This window comes from Diabrotica undecimpunctata, chromosome 4 (genome assembly GCF_040954645.1).
Source record: "Diabrotica undecimpunctata isolate CICGRU chromosome 4, icDiaUnde3, whole genome shotgun sequence".
NCBI classification, from domain to species: Eukaryota; Metazoa; Arthropoda; class Insecta; order Coleoptera; family Chrysomelidae; genus Diabrotica; species Diabrotica undecimpunctata.
Genome location: NC_092806.1, coordinates 89,402,796 through 89,423,423, shown reverse-complemented (window position 1 = coordinate 89,423,423; position 20,628 = coordinate 89,402,796). Strand labels below are relative to the sequence as shown.

The 20,628-nt window shown below is 34.6% G+C and overlaps 1 protein-coding gene across 4 annotated transcripts in view; it reads left to right on the top strand.

Moving 5' to 3' along the window:
- ocm (over compensating males) overlaps positions 1 to 20,628 on the top strand; it is a 302,029-nt gene that overhangs the window by 149,166 nt on the left and 132,235 nt on the right. Inside the window, exon 4 of one of the 4 annotated variants that reach the window (XM_072529888.1) lies at positions 16,896 to 17,627. The exons of the other annotated variants lie outside the window; for them this stretch is intronic. Coding sequence (XP_072385989.1) covers positions 16,896 to 16,907 — 12 coding nt within the window. The 3' untranslated portion in view covers positions 16,908 to 17,627. Of the gene's footprint in view, positions 1 to 16,895; positions 17,628 to 20,628 lie in introns of those variants that run through there. 4 annotated transcript variants of the gene reach the window in all.

Genomic DNA, 20,628 nt, shown 5'->3' with positions numbered 1-20,628 from the left:
AAGTGTACCAAATTATAGAACTGACATAACGAAATGGAGTTAACTAATTCTGGAATTCTCTAACTATAGCGTAGTTACAACAGATTTATAAGAATACCCAGAAAAAGCCAACCAAATATCTCGAAATCATCGCTAATACAATACCTCAAGACATCATAAATAGACAACTCTTATAAATATTCAACCAAAGAAGTACTAGAGAACAAGGAAGTCAATTTCTTAAGAAGCTGCAGATTAGGGTATGTACACTAGTTACTTGTATCTATATAACAGAACATTGATCCTGACTCCTAATTACATATAAAAACAAAATGAGTTCCCAGGAAAGCTGATGCTAAAACACAATATTCAATTGTTGAATACAAAAGATATATTCTAATAAGGCTGAGATCTAAGAGGTTACCATTTGTATCAGCACAACTAGATAATAAAGCTAAAAAGGGTAGACAATAAATGTATAATAGAAGTGAGAATAAAATTAAGACTATGTTTCAACAGAATAATATTTCTGAATTGTAATACTAGAATGTTTAGTACATCCTTCAATAATGATGATGATGATTAAACATTCTATCATAGAGATTCAGCATTTAAATTGATTAAGGTCTGATCTATAACCAGGCAATTGTGAGCCATGAAATCAGCTTCCTATCAGGTGCGCACTAGTGATAGTAACACAAGTTTCGAACCCACGTATTTGCATAGCCTTGCGAGGCAAACCAATTTCATAAGAAATGTTAGATACAAAAAAAATAACAAAAGGTTACATAATAATTCAGCGTAACTTTTATCTCAACTAACTTCATTGAATTTTTAACGAATGAAGTCTAACTTAGGAATCACACTGTATACTAAAATTGTATTTTCTAAAACAAATGACGCGATAACTTCTTTAGACCAAATGGTAACTAATGTATCAAAGAATATTACTAAGTATTTTAATAATTTTCCTTTAGGAACTACCAAAAACAACCTTAGGATCAAATAAACCAAATCTAAACATATACATGTATTTATGTATACCAATATACAGCAATGACACATATAAACATAATAAGGTACGAAGGGTTGACAGTTCCATACCAGTTTGATTTACCAAAAAAAAATTTGCTGTACCTACTTCAATATATAACTAATAACAACAAAGCTAAATTTAGTATGGGAAGCTAAAACTATTATATAATAGATAAACCATATTGTCTATCTGGTGATTAAAATCAAAATCCAATCATTTACCTATTCATTAACAAATAAAGTATTACCAAAATTTAGAAAGAGGAATTAACCTAATCAATCCTGTCAGGTTAATCTTCTTCTGACGATGAAGAGTCTAAGTCATTGACAGTATTATCTGGTAATAAGTCCTTTATATGAAATCGACCAAGACGTTTGTTGGACAAACTATCTTTCAATTCATATATTAAAGGAAAGATTACTTTACTGATAATACATGGGACATATTTTTGACAAAATCTGGCAGAAAAAGCATCGCCTTTACTAGACTTAACAAAATTACGTTTTAATAAGCGGTCACCAACACAGAATCGCAAATCTCTTTTCCTCAAGTTATACTGACCCTGTGACTTAAGGTAAGAAGTTTTTAATTTCTTCCTGATGTCTGCAAATATTGGAGGTAGAGTCTATAGATCATCTAAACGATGAAGTTTATCTGATATTTGAGGTAGATTTGTGGAATTGCCTGAAACTAAAATAAAAAAAATCACCAGATAAGGCAACATTTCGACCAAAATTTAAATAAGCTGGGGAACACTGCGTAACTTCATGGACAGAAGTTCTTATGGCTTGAGCTATGGAGTGAATATACTGATCCCAAGCTCTGTGGTCTTGGTATGTATATGATCTTAGGGCTGTAACAATATTGCGGTTTACACGCTCACTATGATTAGCTTGCGGATGGTCCGCAGCATTATAAAAGATCTTCTGAACTTTGTATTGAGTTAGAAGGTCTTTAAAAGCCTTAGCTACAAATTGAGGACCATTGTCACAAGAGACAATTTGGGGAACACCAAATAACAAAAAGACTTGCTCCTCCAAATATTTCACAATGGCAGGAACGGTGGCATTACGAAGAGGAAAAACGAATGGAAATTTAGTGAAGTAATCCACGACCACCAAACAATAGGTATTGCCCTTATAACTACGAGGGTATGGTCCAATCAAATCCATAGATACCATCTGCCATGGGAAGTCAATGTTCCTAAAAGAACCCATTAATACAGCTTGTGGCTTATTACTTGGCTTGCCTGTAGCGCAAACTTTGCATCTAGAAATATATTTCTTAATACAGTTGTGCATACCAGGCCAATAATATAGCTCCGCTATCCTACTAAATGTTTTAAAGGAACCAAAGTGACCAGATCACATTATCATGAAAAGTACGAAGAATTTCATCCCTATTTGCGGTTGGGACTACAATTTTCCAATCCGACATATTAGTCAAGGCTTCAATTGGACTAACAACATGTTTATAAAGGATATTATGTTCTACTTTAAAATCAGGGTACTGACCAGGATTCTGAGTAATCTTCTCCAGCATTTTCTGGTACCACGCATCCGGAACTAAAGTGGATAGTCAAGAAGATTGACATCAAATGTTCGAGACAAAGCATCAGCTACTACAACACAATTTGCCTTACGGTGGACAATGTTATAGTAAAACGCTGATAACTTACAAATCCAGCGGGCCAACCGTTGGGATGGGTTACGCATAGAATGCATCCACAACAATGAACTATGGTCAGTGATCAAAGTGCACTTACGACCTTCTAAATAATACCTGAAGGCCTCCAAGCCATGAATTATAGCAAGAAGTTCCCGCTCAGTAGTGGAGTACTTTTTCTGCGCCTTATTGAGCTTCTTACTAGTGTACGCTATGGGGTGCTCAGAACCATCTTTCATCTGAAAGAGGACACCACCTGAAGCAGTATTAGAACAATCTGTCATGAGGTAAAAGTGTTCACTGAAATCGGGAGAGGTCATGACAGGAACACTGGTAAGAGCTTCTTTAATACGATGAAAAGCATCATCAGCCTCAGGATTCCAGGTAATAGTCTGACTCTTTTTCCTATTCTTAAGGAGGTCAGTAAGAGGTGATAATAAAGTGGAATAAGAATGTACAAACCTTCGATAGTACCCACACATACCCAAGATCCTACGTAACTGAGTAGTTGTTTTAGGTATGGGGAAGTCCTTGATAACGGTTACCTTGTCAGGATCTGTCCTCAAACCTTGACTATCAACAACATATCCCAGGAATTTGAGATTAGGACGACAAAAATTACATTTATCCAAGTTGACAGTGAGATTAGCCTCTTTAAGGCGTGAAAATAACTTCTCTAATATTTCAATATGCGAAGTAAAATCAGGAGTAACAACTTAAATATCATCTAAATAATAAAATACAAATGGTTCAAGTTGTGGACCAATAACTAAGTCCATTAAACGACACATCATCTGAGGAGCTGAAACTAGACCAAAAGGCATCGTGACAAATTGAAATAATCCTTTACCACTAACAGCGAAAGCAGTATATTTCTTACTCTCTTCACTCAGAGAAATTTGTAAGAAGGCCTTGGATAATTCAATGGAAGAGATGTATTTCGCATTCTGAAGTTTGCTTAATATAACATCTATTCGAGGGATAGAATAAGCGTCCCTATTCGATGTGATACTGTTTAATTTACGACCATCAAAACAAATTCTGAATGATCCATCCTTCTTCTTTGTAAGCCACAGAGGACTATAATATGAAGAGGTAGAAGGTTCGATAATGTTTAAGGAGAGCATTGAATCGATTTCTTTACCTAAATCTGCTTGCCATGCTTGAGATATGGGATATTGATACTGTCTGAAAGGAGTTGAAGTTTTCACTTCAATAGTATGAGACATTAAATGTGTACGGCCTAATTTATCTTTAGACGAAATAGATGAAAATTTAGAGATAATATCCTCTAACTGTTTTTATTCCATTACAGACAAACTAGAAAATTCACGAATAACACTTACGGTTGATAAATTAAAGGAAGAAATAGAGAACGAAAAGTCCGAACAATTTAATGTGCTATTAAATGCATTTAAAAAATCCATGCCAAGAATTATAGAATTTTGCACGGAAGGTATAATTTTGCAACTAAAATTTCAGTTTCAAATTTACCTGTAATCGACTGAATGGTACCATCTGCAGTAGAGACTTGCAGATAAGAAATAGGCATAATATTAATATTAGTGTTTTCTAACAATTGTAATGAATAGGATCCTATTAAAGAAATGTTAGAGCCACTATCTAATAGACCCAAACAAGAATGTCCTAATAATATCTCAATTTCAAGATAAAGTCGGTTATCATTATGTTTTCTGACTAATAAAGAATTAATATCAAAATCTAAAATATTATATTGGCTATCCAAATTATAAAATGGTACTAACTTAGACATATTATCATTGGTAACAAATTTACAAACTGGTGTAGAAAATGGAACTGTTTCCCTGTGCTGATTATGTTCATTACTAAAATTATGACTTACGACTGGTGACCGCAGTAATCATTCATTACGGAGCAGGCCGCTACAAGTCTCGGAATAAAAAGAAAGGCTGTCCACGCTCAGGTATCTGGAATTGGCAATGAAGGCCAAAGAACGTCGAAATGGAGCGTAACCTTAAACTTACAGGCACATTTCGAAAATGAATTTCAAATGAAGATCGAAGCACTTGTACTACGAAAAATAACAAAAAATCTACCGGAGAAGGAGATAGAAAGGAACCATAGGAACTTAGTCCTGGCGGATCCAAATTTTAATAAAACAGGTTCAATAGATATTCTATTAGGAGCCAAAGAATATAGTTTGATATTACTGGACGGACTAGATCGAACAAAAGATGGTTTGCTCACCCAAAATACAAAATTGGGTTGGATAATGTTAGGGATAGCACAGCAAGAGAATATCCTTAATAGACAAGTAGTCAGCATGATATCTAGACGAGAAATGGATGAACAAATAAAAAAATACTGGGAGTTAGAAGAAGTAGATCAAAGCAATGCTCTTTCAGTAGAAGAAAAAGAGCGTGAAGAATATTATAAAAGAACAGTAAAAAGGGATAACGATGGAAGATTTGAAGTTAAAATACCCTTTAATTCTAATACAATCCTATTAGGGGACTCAAAACAGCAAGCATATGCGAGACTGCTGCAATTAGAGAAACAATTTCAAACAGACAGAAATCTAGAAAAAGAGTACAGGAAATTTATGAAGGAATTTGAAGACTTAGATCACATGAAATTGAATAAAACCGAAACTATAAATAAGCAAGAGTATTACCTTCCTCATCATGCAGTAATAAAAGAGGATAGTATCACAACAAAATGCAGGGCCGTGTTTGACGCTTCCAGTAAAAGTTCAATAGGAATCAGCCGCAATGATGTAATGCACTCTGGACCTCGTTTGCAACAAGATCTTACAAATATATTAATAAATTGGAGGTCGTACAAAATAGCATACACGGCAGATCTAGAGAAAATGTTTAGGCAAATAAAGATAGCTGAAGAAGATCAAGTTTACCAGAAGATATTATGGAGACAGTCTGTAAAAGAACCAATAAAGGAGTATCAGTTGTCAACAGTAACATACGGTACGAAGGCAGCGCCATACCTTGCATTAAGAACGATACAGGAATTATGTAATGACGAGAAATTAAAATATCCACTAGCTGCGGAAATTGTTAAACACAACATGTACGTAGACGACTTACTAGCTGGATCAGAAACGTTGGCTGAAGCTCAACAAGCTCAAACAGAGTTAACAGAAATGTTTAAAAAAGGGGGTTTTGTATTAAGAGGCTACATCAGCGCGTCATCAAGACGGAAAACGCGTTCCAAGATTACAGCTTTAATTTTGAATATTTTGTCCAGATATTTGGCACACATATACGTGATATAGTAAAGAATGGCGGTACGAAGCCCAATTTGAGAAATATGTTAGTTTGTGGAAATTACTCTATAACTAAACAAAATATTACAAAAACGAGTCCGTACCGCCATTAAGAAAAACAAAAGAATACACTTTCTTCAAATAAACTTTTTTATCCCATGCCTAGATTTTGTGTCACATTGGAATTACTAAAATCACCTAAAATCAATTATCTAGGTATAACAAGAAATCGAACTTAACAGTGTGAGTGAGTTGGCAACATAGAGAATTAGTCAGCGCGATCACATTTGCACACCTGCGTCTGTTTTCTGTGTAAGTGATAGCATGATTCTGCTCCGTTATCTGTATCGATATCTGTTCAGCCAGATATTGTAATATTATTTTGGATGTGGGTTATGGATATTATTTTCTAAGATATTGAAATTCGTTATTGTTGATTCATAGTGAAGTAGTGTTTGTTTAAAATGAATTTATTATATTTGTGTAATAGAACTAGGTTGTTGGACTATTTGAAAAGATTATTAGTAATTGTGAGTTTTATAGTTATATTTTAAGTAAAAATATTTCAAATTCTAATGCGTGTATACAGGGTGTTTCAAAAAGGTATTTCATAAATTAAATCGCGCATTACCTTAGTACAAAAGTGTACAAAAAAAGTTACAGCCCTTTGAAGTTACAAAATAAAAATTGTTGTTTTGCATTATCTCCTAAACGACATTTTGTAATAAAAATGGACACGTTACTTTCTTGTTCTGAAAGCATTTTTTATAAAAAAGAAACAACAAAATCTAAGCGCACAGACAAATTTTAAGGGGAGTCTTCTTCTTCTCAATGCGCCGTCTCCTTTCGAAGGTTGGCGATCCAAATGGCAATTGTAGTTTTGGAAACTGCTGCGCGAAAGATCTCTGCGGATGAGCGGTCGAACCATCTCCTCAGGTCTTTCAGCCACGAGTTCTGGCGTCTTCCTACTGATCTTTTGCCCTGTACTTTTCCTTCCAGTATAACTTGAAGTAATTCATATCTTTCGCCTCTCAGCACATGACCCAAGTATTGCATTTTCCTCTCTTTGATTATTCTTAGTAATTCTTTTTGTTTACACATGCGACGAAGTACCTCAACAATCGTCTGTATATATACATCTCAAAGGCATCTATTCTTTTTTCTATTTCAGAGTCCATTGTCCAACTTTCACAGCCATACAGTAAGACAGAAAAAACGTAACATCTGATCATTCGGATTCTAAGCTGTAGACTAAGGTCTGATCTTGTAAAAAATGTTTAAAGGGGAGTGTGCAGCCCTAAATCTCTCAAAACTTTTGAGTACGTTCAAATCAAATGAATTTTGTGGCATCATTAGTGTTTGGAAAAGTATCAAGACTGATTTAAATATTTTATTTTTAATATTCAGAATATGACCTTATTTAGTTTTAAATCTTTTATTCAATCATAGTATATTAGCTAAGTATAATATGGCTTTAGTTCATCCTTTAAATTCTCGAACTCAAATTGGCTGATTAATTATTGTCAAGTTCTGAGAATTCACTTGTCTGAAAACAACATGTTTTTGGGAAACATTTGTCAACCCAAACACAAAAGAGTCCTTAAGGAAACGTACCCATTCTTTGTGTAGAAAATTTAAAATGCCACTTTAAGCTTAATTTACGGCTATTCACGGAGGTCCTAAGAACAGAAGAACCACCCCAATGGATTCGCGTACATACATATTTTGTTTCGTATGATCGGCCACTCTACAAGAACCTCTCATCGTGAAAAGACGCAAGAAAACCAGCATCGGGTGTGCATCCCATTTTTTACCCTTAGACCTTAGACTCCGAGCGAGGCCCAACCACAGACAAAAGGTAAGTGAATTTCATATAGAATTGACAATAAGATATTAAATCTGCCAATTGTTATTTGAATTGCATTTTATTTTACATATCTATTTACGAACATTTGCTATTTTTCGCTAATTTACTTACAAACAAATTATTCCATTTTTTTCGTTATTATTATTTATCGATTATCATTTAACCAGCGACCTCATTAAGTTTTATACAAAACATTGGTTACTTCGAGCGCGGATGATAAATAATAATTTTTTTTTGACTTTGATTCAATTAATTTCATTGTGTTTCAATTAATTCATTTTAATTAATTGTTTTTTGTTTCTTTTCAATTTAACTTCTTCGGTCCTTCAGCATTATTTTTAGACTTAATTTACATAATTAAATTTGGTCATATTTACGTAACAATTTTTAAATTTATTTCGACTTTTATAATTTATAATATCAATAGGTACTTTTATATTACACATTTTGACTTATATTACATATATTAATTATTCATATATATCACTTTTATGATTTATTAACGTTGTATTACATTTTTACATTTTTTTTGTGTCGATTTTTACTTTTATCACTCTTTCCAACTTATTCTCTACGTCTTGCATAATAATAACACAGTTCTTTTGATTTCTTTTGTCGCTATACCTTTCGTTAGTTAGCTTTTTATCGATACTTCACTTGTTTGTTCAGAATTTTGTCTGAAACCAAGAAGAGCATTTCTCTTCTTTCAATCTAAGGCATTTCTTTAGTGTTCGATTTGCTTAATTTTGTTTGCATTGTCCTCTTTTTCGTTTCTTTTATCTTACAATGTCCAGCAAAATAAACAAAGCCAACTTGGCGCGTCAAACAGCGTATTCTAGATTGAGGGAAGCCCATGAGGCAGGCATTCAAGCCTCAAGGGATGATACTGTCAAATCGTTATTCTTAGCCAGGGCAGAGGAAATAGATGCTATTTATCAAGAATTCCATACAGCTCACAATCTAATCATCGGATCAATAACCGATGAGGAATTTTCGGAGCAAGATAAGTTTAGGGTGGCCGCCGATCAGGCATACTACGGAGTAAAATCCATCAAGAGTGATTTTTTAATTAGGGATTCGTCTTCTTCTTCGAATATCTCCTCACATTCCAATGCACAATCTTCAAGGCCTTCAGTTAGACTTCCAAAGCTTAATATACCCACATTTTCAGGCAATTTTCGAGATTGGCCTAGTTTTTTTGACCTGTTTAATTCATCACAATCACGATTTGTCCGATGTGGAAAAATTCCGGTTTCTTATTACGTCTATTAGTCAAAAACCTTTGGCTCTTATTAAAGGCATTCCCCTGACCGATGCAAATTATCAGATTGCTTATGAGATTCTAGGGAAAAGGTATCAGAATAAACGAATTCTTGCTACCCAATATTATAACGATATTTTCAACGCTTCGGTTATTAAAAATTCCACTTCTTCTAATTTAAGAAATCTCTTAAATACTTTCACGGAAAATGTTGCTGCTTTACGTGTTCTTGATTTCCCGGTTGAGCAATGGGATTTCCTATTATTCAATATGTTGTCGAACAAATTGGACAATAAAACTCGTACAGATTTTGAATTAGAAAACAGTCGAAGCTGTGACATTCCCACTTACAGGTAATTGATTTCATTTCTAGAAAGACAATGTATAGCTTTGGAATCTGTTCAGTTTAATTCATTAACCCTTTCTACCCAGTCTCACTCGCGATCATTTGCTCATCATTCTAATAAAAAACCGTTTACATCTAGTTTCGTCAGTGCCACCAATCGAACGAAGGTAACTTATCAAGGGGGTAAATGTGTCTTGTGTTCTGATGTCCACCCTTTATATAGATGTTCATCCTTTCTCGCTAAAACGACGCAAGAACGTATCTCGTTAGTTAAACGCCATAATTTATGCTTCAACTGTTTGGGTACATCTCATCCCGTCGTGAACTGTAATTCTTCGGGAACATGTAGGGTTTGCCAATCACGACATCACACTGTTCTTCATTTCTACCCAAGTTCCAACGAATCTTGTTTATTCAGTCAACCGCCTCCTCAAATTCCAACTTCTAATGAGAATCACAACCCTACATTAGAGACGCCTCAAACCTCAACGTCTAGTTTTGCGCCGACGTCTCTAATAAACGCTAACCTTTCCACACAATCACGTTTAACATTCTCGTCTGTATTATTATCAACATGTTTGATACACATTAAAGATATCTACGGTAATTTTCAGAAAGTTCGTATCCTACTGGATACAGGCTCGATGGCTAATTTTATTTCAGATAGTTGTTTTCGGCGCTTAGGTCTTTCCCGTAATAATTTATCAATCCCAGTGGAAGGTCTAAACGGAATGTCGACGTGAACCACTCAGGGTACCACGTTCTGTCATATTAAACCGTGTGATCGTGACGGCCCGATCTTCTCGTTGGACGCAATCATTGTGAAAAAGGTGTGTTCAAATCAACCTAAGGTATTTATCAATCCTCACGATCTTATTCATATACGTGATCTGAAATTAGCAGATCACACATTCTATCAACCGGGTCCGATATACATGCTGATAGGTGCTGAATTAGTTCCTCTCTTTTTAAAGTCTGGTCGAATTCTTGGCGAACCAAACCAACCTGTCGCTTTAGAAACCATTTTCGGTTATGTGCTACAAGGGCGAGTCTCTACGGATCTTTCAAATTGTAATTTTACCGCTTTACATACGTCTATGGATACAAACATAGATAGTCTTTTACAAAGGTTTTGGGAAGTCGAAAATATATCTAAACCTGTCATTTTGTCCCATGACGATCAAGTTTGTGAAAATATTTATAAGGCATTTACTTTCCGAGAGTCAACAGGCAGATTTTCTGTTCCTCTACCGTTTCGACAACCCAATCCTGTCTTTTGCGATACTTATTCTCAAGCATATCGTCGTTTTTGCATGTTAGAGAACCGTTTTAAGAAAATTCCGGATCTCAAAGAAAAATATGTTGAGTTTATGAATGAATATATTACTTCCCAACATATGGTCCCGGTTCCTGAATCCGATTTTAAATCGCCTACCTCGTATTATTTTGCTCATCACGCAGTTTTCAAAAAACAACTTGTTAATTCGTCTCTTGTTTCCAAAATTCGTGTTGTCTTCGACGCCAGTCTACGTGACGTTCGAGGTGTGTCTCTCAATGATACTTTATATACAGGTCCTAAGCTTCAAAAGGACATCTCTTCGCTTTTACTTAATTTTCGATATTTTCGTTACTGCTTCACGTGCGATATAAAGCAAATGTATCGACAAATTAACGTAACCAGAGAATTTTGGAATTATCAAAGAATTCTCTGGAGGTCGGATTCTTCTAAACCTCTCCAAGAATACTTTTTACGTACTGTTACGTACGGTGTTTCTTCTTCACCTTATCTCGCATTAAAAACCTTACAAGAGTTAGCTGAGTCGGCAGAGTCTCGTTTCCCTAATGCTTCACAAGCTTTAACGCGACATTTTTATATTGACGACGGTCTATTAGGAAGTGATTCTCTGTCATCTACCCGCTCTCTACAGTTAGAGCTCATTCAACTTTTAAAGCTCGGGGGTTTTGAGCTAGGCAAATGGGCCAGCAACCATCCCAGTCTACTCCAAGATTTTGGCTCCGATATTCTGACATCTTGTTCGTTTGATAAAGAGGAACCTTCCGTTATTAAGGTGCTAGGCCTGAAATGGGACCCGTCGACTGACGTCTTTTCTTATTCTTACTGTCCCCTTGACAAAACTTGTACAAAGCGGGCTATTCTTTCGGAAATTAGTCGTATTTTTGATCCTCTTGGTTTCATCTCCCCGTGTTTTTTAAGGGCCAAACGTCTTCTACAACAGTTGTGGCAATCCAATGTATCTTGGGATGATGAACCACCTGAACAAATACAACAGGTATGGCATCAGTTTAAAACCGAGTTACCTGACCTTGCAAACATTCAAATCCCTAGACACTTCGGCTTTAATAAATCTTCTTAAGTTGAGATTCATGGATTCTGCGATGCTTCAGAGTTAGGATACGCCAGCGTTGTATGTTTCCGATTTAGTACTTCTGATAAATTTGAAACTGTACTTGTGTGTGCTAAATGTCGAGTTTCTCCTCTGAAGACACAATCTATTGCAAGATTGTAACTGTTGGCAGCTGTATTGCTGGCGGATCTAGTCGCCTTCATTAAAGAGTCCTTTAAGCATATCTTTTCTTTTTCCGATATTCATGTTTGGTCGGATTCCACGATTGCTCTTACTTGGGTTAATTCTTCTCCGCATAAATGGAAAACCTTTATTGCCAATCGAGTAAGACACATACAAGAACTTATACCATGTTCTTCTTGGCATTATGTGCCATCTAACCAAAACCCTGCTGATTGTGCTAGTCGTGGTTTGACACCGGCACAACTACTACAATTTTCACTCTGGTGGCGTGGTCCTGATTTTCTTTCGAAGTCAAGGGAGTGTTGGCCCTCTCAAGTTAATTTTCACTCCTCCCACTCCACGGAAATGTTAGAAGAAAAATTGCCCACTGTATTATCATTGATACCGGTCATTTCGGATAATATCATCTCTACTTTACTTTCAAAATTTTCATCCCTGATAAAAATTCAGAAAGTCATGGTTTACGTCTTAAAATTCGTGGCTAAACTTCAAAGAAAAAACAATGCTGCATCTTTCGATTCCCTGAACAGTCATTTAGAGATGGAATCTGCGTTACGATACATTGTTAAGCACGTACAAGCTGACGTTTTTTCGGATATTTTCCTCAAAATTCAACAAAATTCGCTGTTACCCAAACCTTTTCGTAAACTCGCACCATTTATTGATGAATATGGTCTTTTGAAAGTAGGGGGTCGATTACAAAAGTCTCGGTTGTCTTTTGATGTAAAACATCCATTGCTATTACCCAAAACTCATCGTCTCACCGATTTAATCATCGAATGGACTCATCAAACGCATCTGCACCCTGGTTTAAAGGCTATGCATTATTTATTGCTTCAACGTTTTTGGATTCTGTCTCCGAAAAGTGCCATTCATCCCTGTTTGTCGAAGTGCATTCGTTGTTTTAGATGCCGACCTAAATCTTACAACCCCTTTATGGCAAACTTGCCAACTGTCCGAGTTACTCCGTTACGTGCTTTCCTGTCTGTTTGTGTGGATTTTGCAGGACCATTCTCGTTATTAATGTCCAAACATAGAGGTGCAAAAACATATAAAGGATATGTTTGTGTATTCGTGTGTACGAGTACAAAGGCCATTCATCTGGAAGTAACTTCAAATCTTAGTTCTGAGTCCTTTTTGGCTGCCTTTCGTAGATTTGTATCTCGACGCGGTAAGTGCCTAACCATTAGGAGTGATCAAGGTACCAATTTTAAGGGAGCCAGCAACGAAATCATTAAACTAGCTCAATCTGCTGCTGAGACTCTTTCTATTACCTGGGATTTTAATCCACCCGGTGCCCCTCATTTTAATGGGTTAGCCGAGGCTGGGGTCAAATCATTCAAGAACCATATGTATCGTGTTTTGGGTACACAAATTTTGACTTATGAAGAGTTCTATACTCTTATGACTCAAATGGAGGCAGTTCTTAACTCCCGTCCTTTGTGTGCAGCAAGCTTTGACCCTAATGACTTGCAGGCACTGACTCCTGGTCATTTTTTAGTTTTTGAACCCTTAGTGGATTCAATTCCCTATCCAGATCTAAGCGCTTTAAAGATTAACCGTCTGAATCGTTGGCAGTTAATCCAAAGGATAAGAGGGGACTTTTGGAAAAGATGGTCTAAAGAGTATATTCATTCTCTTCAAGAGCGATCTAAATGGCATAGTCCAACCCCATCTCTCATTAAAGGTTCTCTAGTCCTCATAAAAAATGAACAACAGCCTCCTCTTCGCTGGCAATTGGCCAGAATCATTGAGTTGCATTACGGCACCGACGGTATTGTACGCGTTGTTAGTCTGAGGACAGCTTCAGATGGCATCCTACAACGTCCGGTGGTCAAGATCTGTCCACTACCTATTTGTTAACAACTATATTTTTCTTCATTTCTATTGTTATTATATTAATAGTTAAGTGTTTGTTTTTTATCCTTATCATTGTAGTTGTTTTTAAAAAACATTCTTTTGGGGCGGAGAATGTTTGGAAAAGTATCAAGACTGATTTAAATATTTTATTTTTAATATTCAGAATATGACCTTATTTAGTTTTAAATCTTTTATTCAATCATAGTATATTAGCTAAGTATAATATGGCTTTAGTTCATCCTTTAAATTCTCGAACTCAAATTGGCTGATTAATTATTGTCAAGTTCTGAGAATTCACTTGTCTGAAAACAACATGTTTTTGGGAAACATTTGTCAACCCAAACACAAAAGAGTCCTTAAGGAAACGTACCCATTCTTTGTGTAGAAAATTTAAAATGCCACTTTAAGCTTAATTTACGGCTATTCACGGAGGTCCTAAGAACAGAAGAACTACCCCAATGGATTCGCGTACATACATATTTTGTTTCGTATGATCGGCCACTCTACAAGAACCTCTCATCGTGAAAAGACGCAAGAAAACCAGCATCGGGTGTGCATCCCATTTTTTACCCTTAGACCTTAGACTCCGAGCGAGGCCCAACCACAGACAAAAGGTAAGTGAATTTCATATAGAATTGACAATAAGATATTAAATCTGCCAATTGTTATTTGAATTGCATTTTATTTTACATATCTATTTACGAACATTTGGTATTTTTCGCTAATTTACTTACAAACAAATTATTTCATTTTTTCGTTATTATTATTTATCGATTATCATTTAACCAGCGACTTCATTAAGTTTTATACAAAACAATTAGTTTAACACATTATTTTTAAAATTTTTTGCCTCTTATCACTTTTTTCAAAAAACAGTTTTTATTGAGTTACCGCCCTTTTCATTAACCTTTAAAAATTACGTGCAACTAAATAAATGGCTTAAATGAATTAACAAGTACAAAAAATCTTTATAACCTCTATAAATATGATATTACAATAAATGTTCAAAATGACCCCCATTTTCTTCAATACACATTTGGTATCGTTTTAATAAGGAAAACCGAATGCGCTGAAAAACCATATTTTTCTGACGAAATTGATTTGCAGCTTCAATTATTCTAACCCTCAATTGTTGTTCGTCCTCTATTGTTACAGAATACACTTTCTCTTTCATAAACCCCTAAAAGCAAAAGTCCATGGGATTAAGATCTGGACTTCTGGGTGGCCAAGAAATAGGTCCGTCACGACCTCTTTCAATCCACCGACCAGGATACTGCCTGCAAAGGTATTCCCGGACTTCATTACTGTAACGCGGTGGAGCGCTATTTTGTAGAAACCACATATTTTGCCTTATTGCAATATTCACTTCTTCCAAATACTCTTGTAAATCTTTTGCCAAGAACTGCAAATAATTATCACCATTTAAATTGTTGGGAAGAAATATTGGGCCTATTAGATTGTTATCCACAATTCCTGCCAAACATTAACTTTGAAAGTCCTTTGGTGATGAGTGGTTTTTTTGGCGTGAGGACTTTCGTCGGCCCAAATGTGCTCGTTATGATGGTTTGTTATTTCATTTCTACTGAAGGTAGCCTCGTCGGTAAACAAAATATTTCTAATAAAATTAACATTTCGAGTGTTTTCCATTTACAACTAATCGCAAAATCCAATCCTCTTAGGATAATCTTCAACCAATAACTTGCGGTTGGAATGTACCCGTTTCTCGTAAACGATGATCAATGGTCAGAAATAATCGTCTATCGGGTGCATTTCGATTTTAGGTATTTTACTGCATAACTCCTTGCGGCTGTACTATTTCCTTGACATTCACTTACGATATTCCCGATACTTTATTGAAATCATAATTTAATCTGATCCAACTTACCCAAAGTTAAATACATATCTGCCATTTCCTGAAATGTGTAGGCCATTGTAATATCAAAATGTTTAATATTAATCCTATTCACAGAATAAATGATAGCTTCAAATTATTGACTATTATTGATGGAACTGTTTGTAATTATTGTATCCGTAGAAACTAATTGTAATTTTATGGCCAACTAGGAAAAAACTAGTTTTTCGAAAAAATGATAAGAGGCAAATAAGTTTTAAAAATACTGTGTTTATTTGAACACATGATGCCACAAAATTCATATGACTTGAAAGTACTCAAAAGTTTGGGGAGATTTATGGCTGCACACACCCCTTAAAATTTTTCTGTGCGCTTAGATTTTGTTGTTTCTTTTGTATGAAAAATGCTTTCAGAACAAGAAAGTAACGTGTCCATTTTTATTACAAAATGTCAAGTAGTTTAGGAGAAAATGTAAAAAAACAATTTTTATTTTGTAACTTCAAAGGGCTGTAACTTTCAGTTTTTACTGGACTTTAAAAAGTCCAGTAAAAACCGTGCTAAAATGATTCGAAAATCGAAATTAGAGCCACCACAAATTTTAATAATGTAATTATAAGCAATCTACTGTTGTCGTAAATAAAAGGTGTGAAAAGTGGTTTCCCATGAAAATGAAATTGGTAATAAATCTGAGTAAATAAAGTAGAGGGTAGTATTTCCTTTATACTTCATTTGTTTAGATGTATACATTATTAATTTAGGTGATATATTGCGACTGCTTGTGCATTCACTAAGCAAAAACCAAAGTATTCTTGCCATTAATCATGTATTTGTATGTCAATATTTAGCCGTAACAAAAAGAAAACAGATATTTGGAGCACCCTGTTTAACATAGTAAAATAAACATGTTCTTACAGGAATAGTAATCGTCCAATTTTTCAAAATATTGAAAATACCATGATGCAAGTATCTACATTAATTTTGTGGAATTTACCAGTTATATTTTTAGTGGAACTAACAACATTCAAACTGACACGCAACCTGACTGCAACTAGCAACTAGGTTGACCCCATAGTGAGCATTATCGACAGTGTTGATAATAGTAAAGATTGTTTTAAAATAACATTCAAAGTTATTATTGTTACTTTTACTATTATTTATATTAAAACAAAGTGTAACGAAACAATTTTGTCTTATATTATTTTAAATTTATTTCAGTATTCTGCCTGAACCTAAGTGTCCGAAGGATAATAGAATAGTATTTATCCGCTGATCACTGACACATTGGAATCTGATGGTAATCTTTTAAACAATAAAATGACTTTCTAACAGGACAAGGCATCCCCACATTATCATACGCGTAAGACAATTTTTGAATCAACGTTTTCCAGTGCGCTGGATTGTCAGAAGGGATCCAATAGAGCGGATCGGACACCGGATCTTTCGCCTTTAGATTTTTTTTTGTGGGGACACCTAATATCAAAAATATACGCCACTCCGCCTGTAGATATTGCAGAGTTGCGACAAATAATTGTAACAGAATGCCCATTATTCACACCGAAGGTATTTGCAAATGTACGAAGAGGCTTTGAAAATATACTGTATTATTGTATGGAGGTCACAGGAGGTCATTTCGAACATTAAATTGGTGAATTTAATGAAATTTTATGTTTTTTGTTATTACTGATGTTCAACCAATAAATTAGCCAAAATTATCTTCAAAGTTATTTCGTAAATTAAAAAAAAAGTATCGTGTAGAGGAAAAAAATACCTTTCAGATGGTATGCCACTCGACCACACTTGCTATTTAAAAAAAAACTGGGGGTTGATGCGTGGCAGTAGGGAGTTACATTTGAGGGCATGAATTTTGCATGAAAATTCGTCCCGCGCCCAATACAAATTGACTAGTTTTTTTTTATTTTGAAAAAACTCTTGGTTTCTGAGTTTATGGGGGGGGGGGGGTCAAATTTTCATTGGAACACACTGTATATTATTATTAAATTTATGATAGGTACTTACTAATTCTTAAGCTAAGATGTTTTATAATATAAATATAGGCTAAATAATAAAATTTGTAGGCTTATGTTTATTCTTTTTTGTATAATAAATAAATAATAAAATATTTTCATAAAATCTTAATGCTTTTTTTTTTGCATTTCTTTATGCTTTTAAATCCGATCCGAACTAATTATAATTATCACAATATTGTGCCTTCCTTTTTGATAGTCTCACGTACTGCAGACGCACTGTTGCCAAAGGTTCGCAGAACTTTCGAAAGACGGTGCGGCTACTATTTCTCGAATTAATAGTGATGACGCGCTGATGTAGCCTCATAAGAAAATGGCTTAGTAATAGTCAAGATTTAATGAAAATTATACCGGAGGATCTAAAAAGTGTCGATCTCAAAACGTTAGACACAGAAGAGATACATAAAACGCTAGGGATCCACTGGTTACCGGTTGAACCGGTTGTAATTACATTTAAAATAACTATAACCGAACATAAAAAAATAACAAAGAGGCTGGTGTTATCGGAAATAGCAAAAATATATGATCCATTAGGATGGATTGCGCCAGTGATAATGCAATTAAAAATATTAATACAAGATTTATGGACAAAAAGGATAAGTTGGGACAAAGAATTAGATAATTCTGATAAAAAACGATGGATTGAGTAATACTCACAGCTAAAACACCTCGAAGAGATAGTAATACCTAGGTAAAATAATCTTACCAATTCAGGGAAAATAGAATAGAAAAGGATACGGAGCAGTAATATATACTAGAACATTATGTCCTGAGGTAAAAACAAGCCTTATAGTAGCCAAAACAAAAGTTGCACCAGGTAAAGGTTTAACAACACTGCCGAGGTTAGAATTGTGTGCAGCATTGCTGCTTAGCAGACTCATGAAAAGATCAATTCAAGCGCTAAATCGCAGTGATGTGGAAATATATGCATGGTCTGATTCCACAATTACTCTGGCGTGGATACAAGGACAACCAAATAGATGGAAAACGTTTGTAGCGAACAGAGTAACGGAAATAACAGGCACCATACAACCTAATCGCTGGTTTAAAGTAGGTACAAAAGAAAACCCAGCAGACTATTTATCTAGAGGGATAAAAGCAAAGGACTTAGTGCGGATGGACCTATTGTAACAAATTTATATTGATCCACTTTGGACGCTACTGTAACAAATAGTAGGCAGATCATTTGGGACAAGGTCCCTGATGTTATAAGATCTGTAGGGTAGTGTGAAGATAAGTTTGAAACTAAATTAAAATAAAAGTTGAAACTGAATGCAGTTCGGCTAGCTGGGTATGCTTGAGACTGGCCAGTTGATACTCAAGGTAGGGTTAGGCCTATTTGCATGCCCTGAGAAAACAGTAAAGAATAGAAAAGATGTATATTAACTAAGAAAATATAAGAATAACCAAAACGAACTAAGAGTAAGTACTGACAACAGGAACATAGGAGAGAAGAATGATTTGGGCGCCAGGGAAGATGTTTACTGGACTCTTAGTCTAACAAACACTTCACCTAGTGACTTTATTGCTGCTGCTAACTATGTTTTCTGTAACTAGATATAACCTTATTAAAAAAAAAGAAGAAGGTGGTTTAATAAAACAGATTATTACTTATAACCCAAATTTAATAATAATAAAATAGAAAACCTGTAAACCCTGTAATGTTCAATTTAACTTAAATACCCTACATGAAAATCCCCTTAACAAAGTTATATATATATATATATATATATATATATATATATATATATATATATATATATATATATATATTTAATTTTAAATACTCTTATAATATATAATCCTATTGACCCTTTTTTAGATATATATACAATATATTTACATTCCCTAATTTACTAGAAAAGTATGAAGTTTTATTTATGAATTAAAGCAAAATTTAATGACAACCAACATTTCTACATATTTAAACAACTATAACCCCTCCCTATATTTAACACAATGTATCAGTGTGACAATTTCTAAGTTGATTCCAATCAGATAACCTGTAGATGTATAGAAATTGGTCTGTTCAGAAAGGAACAGATCCTAGACGAATTGGTGATGTTACCAGTAGGGCTGTAGAAATACAAATGGACCATTGTGCACAAATGACCTTACAAAAAATTGTATTCTTATCCACCCCTACCCTGTTATAACTAATACATACATACATATATATATATATATATATATATATATATATATATATATATATATATATATATCTAAAATATTTAATGACAAAAATGAACAAATGATATTAAGAAAAAAAAAAATTGAATGTTATATAAATAATAATACGAAAATATGAATTATGAAAAATTGACTAAAATTATTATTAAGTTTTGGTTCGTTCACTCACTAAAAGTTTAAACAAAATTTAAGGTAGCTTATTTTTAAAATAGTAGGAAAACATAAAAAAAGGAACCTGACTACTCTCAAACCGAGAAGGTTCTTCTTCCGGACACCTTACTCCGCTGGGACTAGTCCGGGTGAAAGCTATAAGCACACTCTTCTAGTACTAAACTGAACAGCTACTCCACTAATCAGGAATAATAAAAAAAAACTCCAACTAAACTAAATGGAATTCATTACCCCCAAATTCAAAATAATCTTGATTGACTTTATATTCCTTTTTCCTCCAGCGACCAACGCAACAATATTTCACTAATTAAACCAAAATCTTCTTTTCCCAAAAACTTCTAATACTCAAAAAAACGCCTTCTGTAACTTAAATTGACCTCTGAATAACTTGAAATTTTTCCTGATAAGTTGAAAACCTCGTGGCGTTAGTCGCTGGAGTATCAATCAATTCTCTACCCCGTTCAAAGGTTGGATATAAAGTGAGTTCTTACACTTTTAAAATCGTTGGCTTCCGTCAGTTCCAAGCTAAGCGGAAACGGCAGGTAAGCAGTTTGACCAAT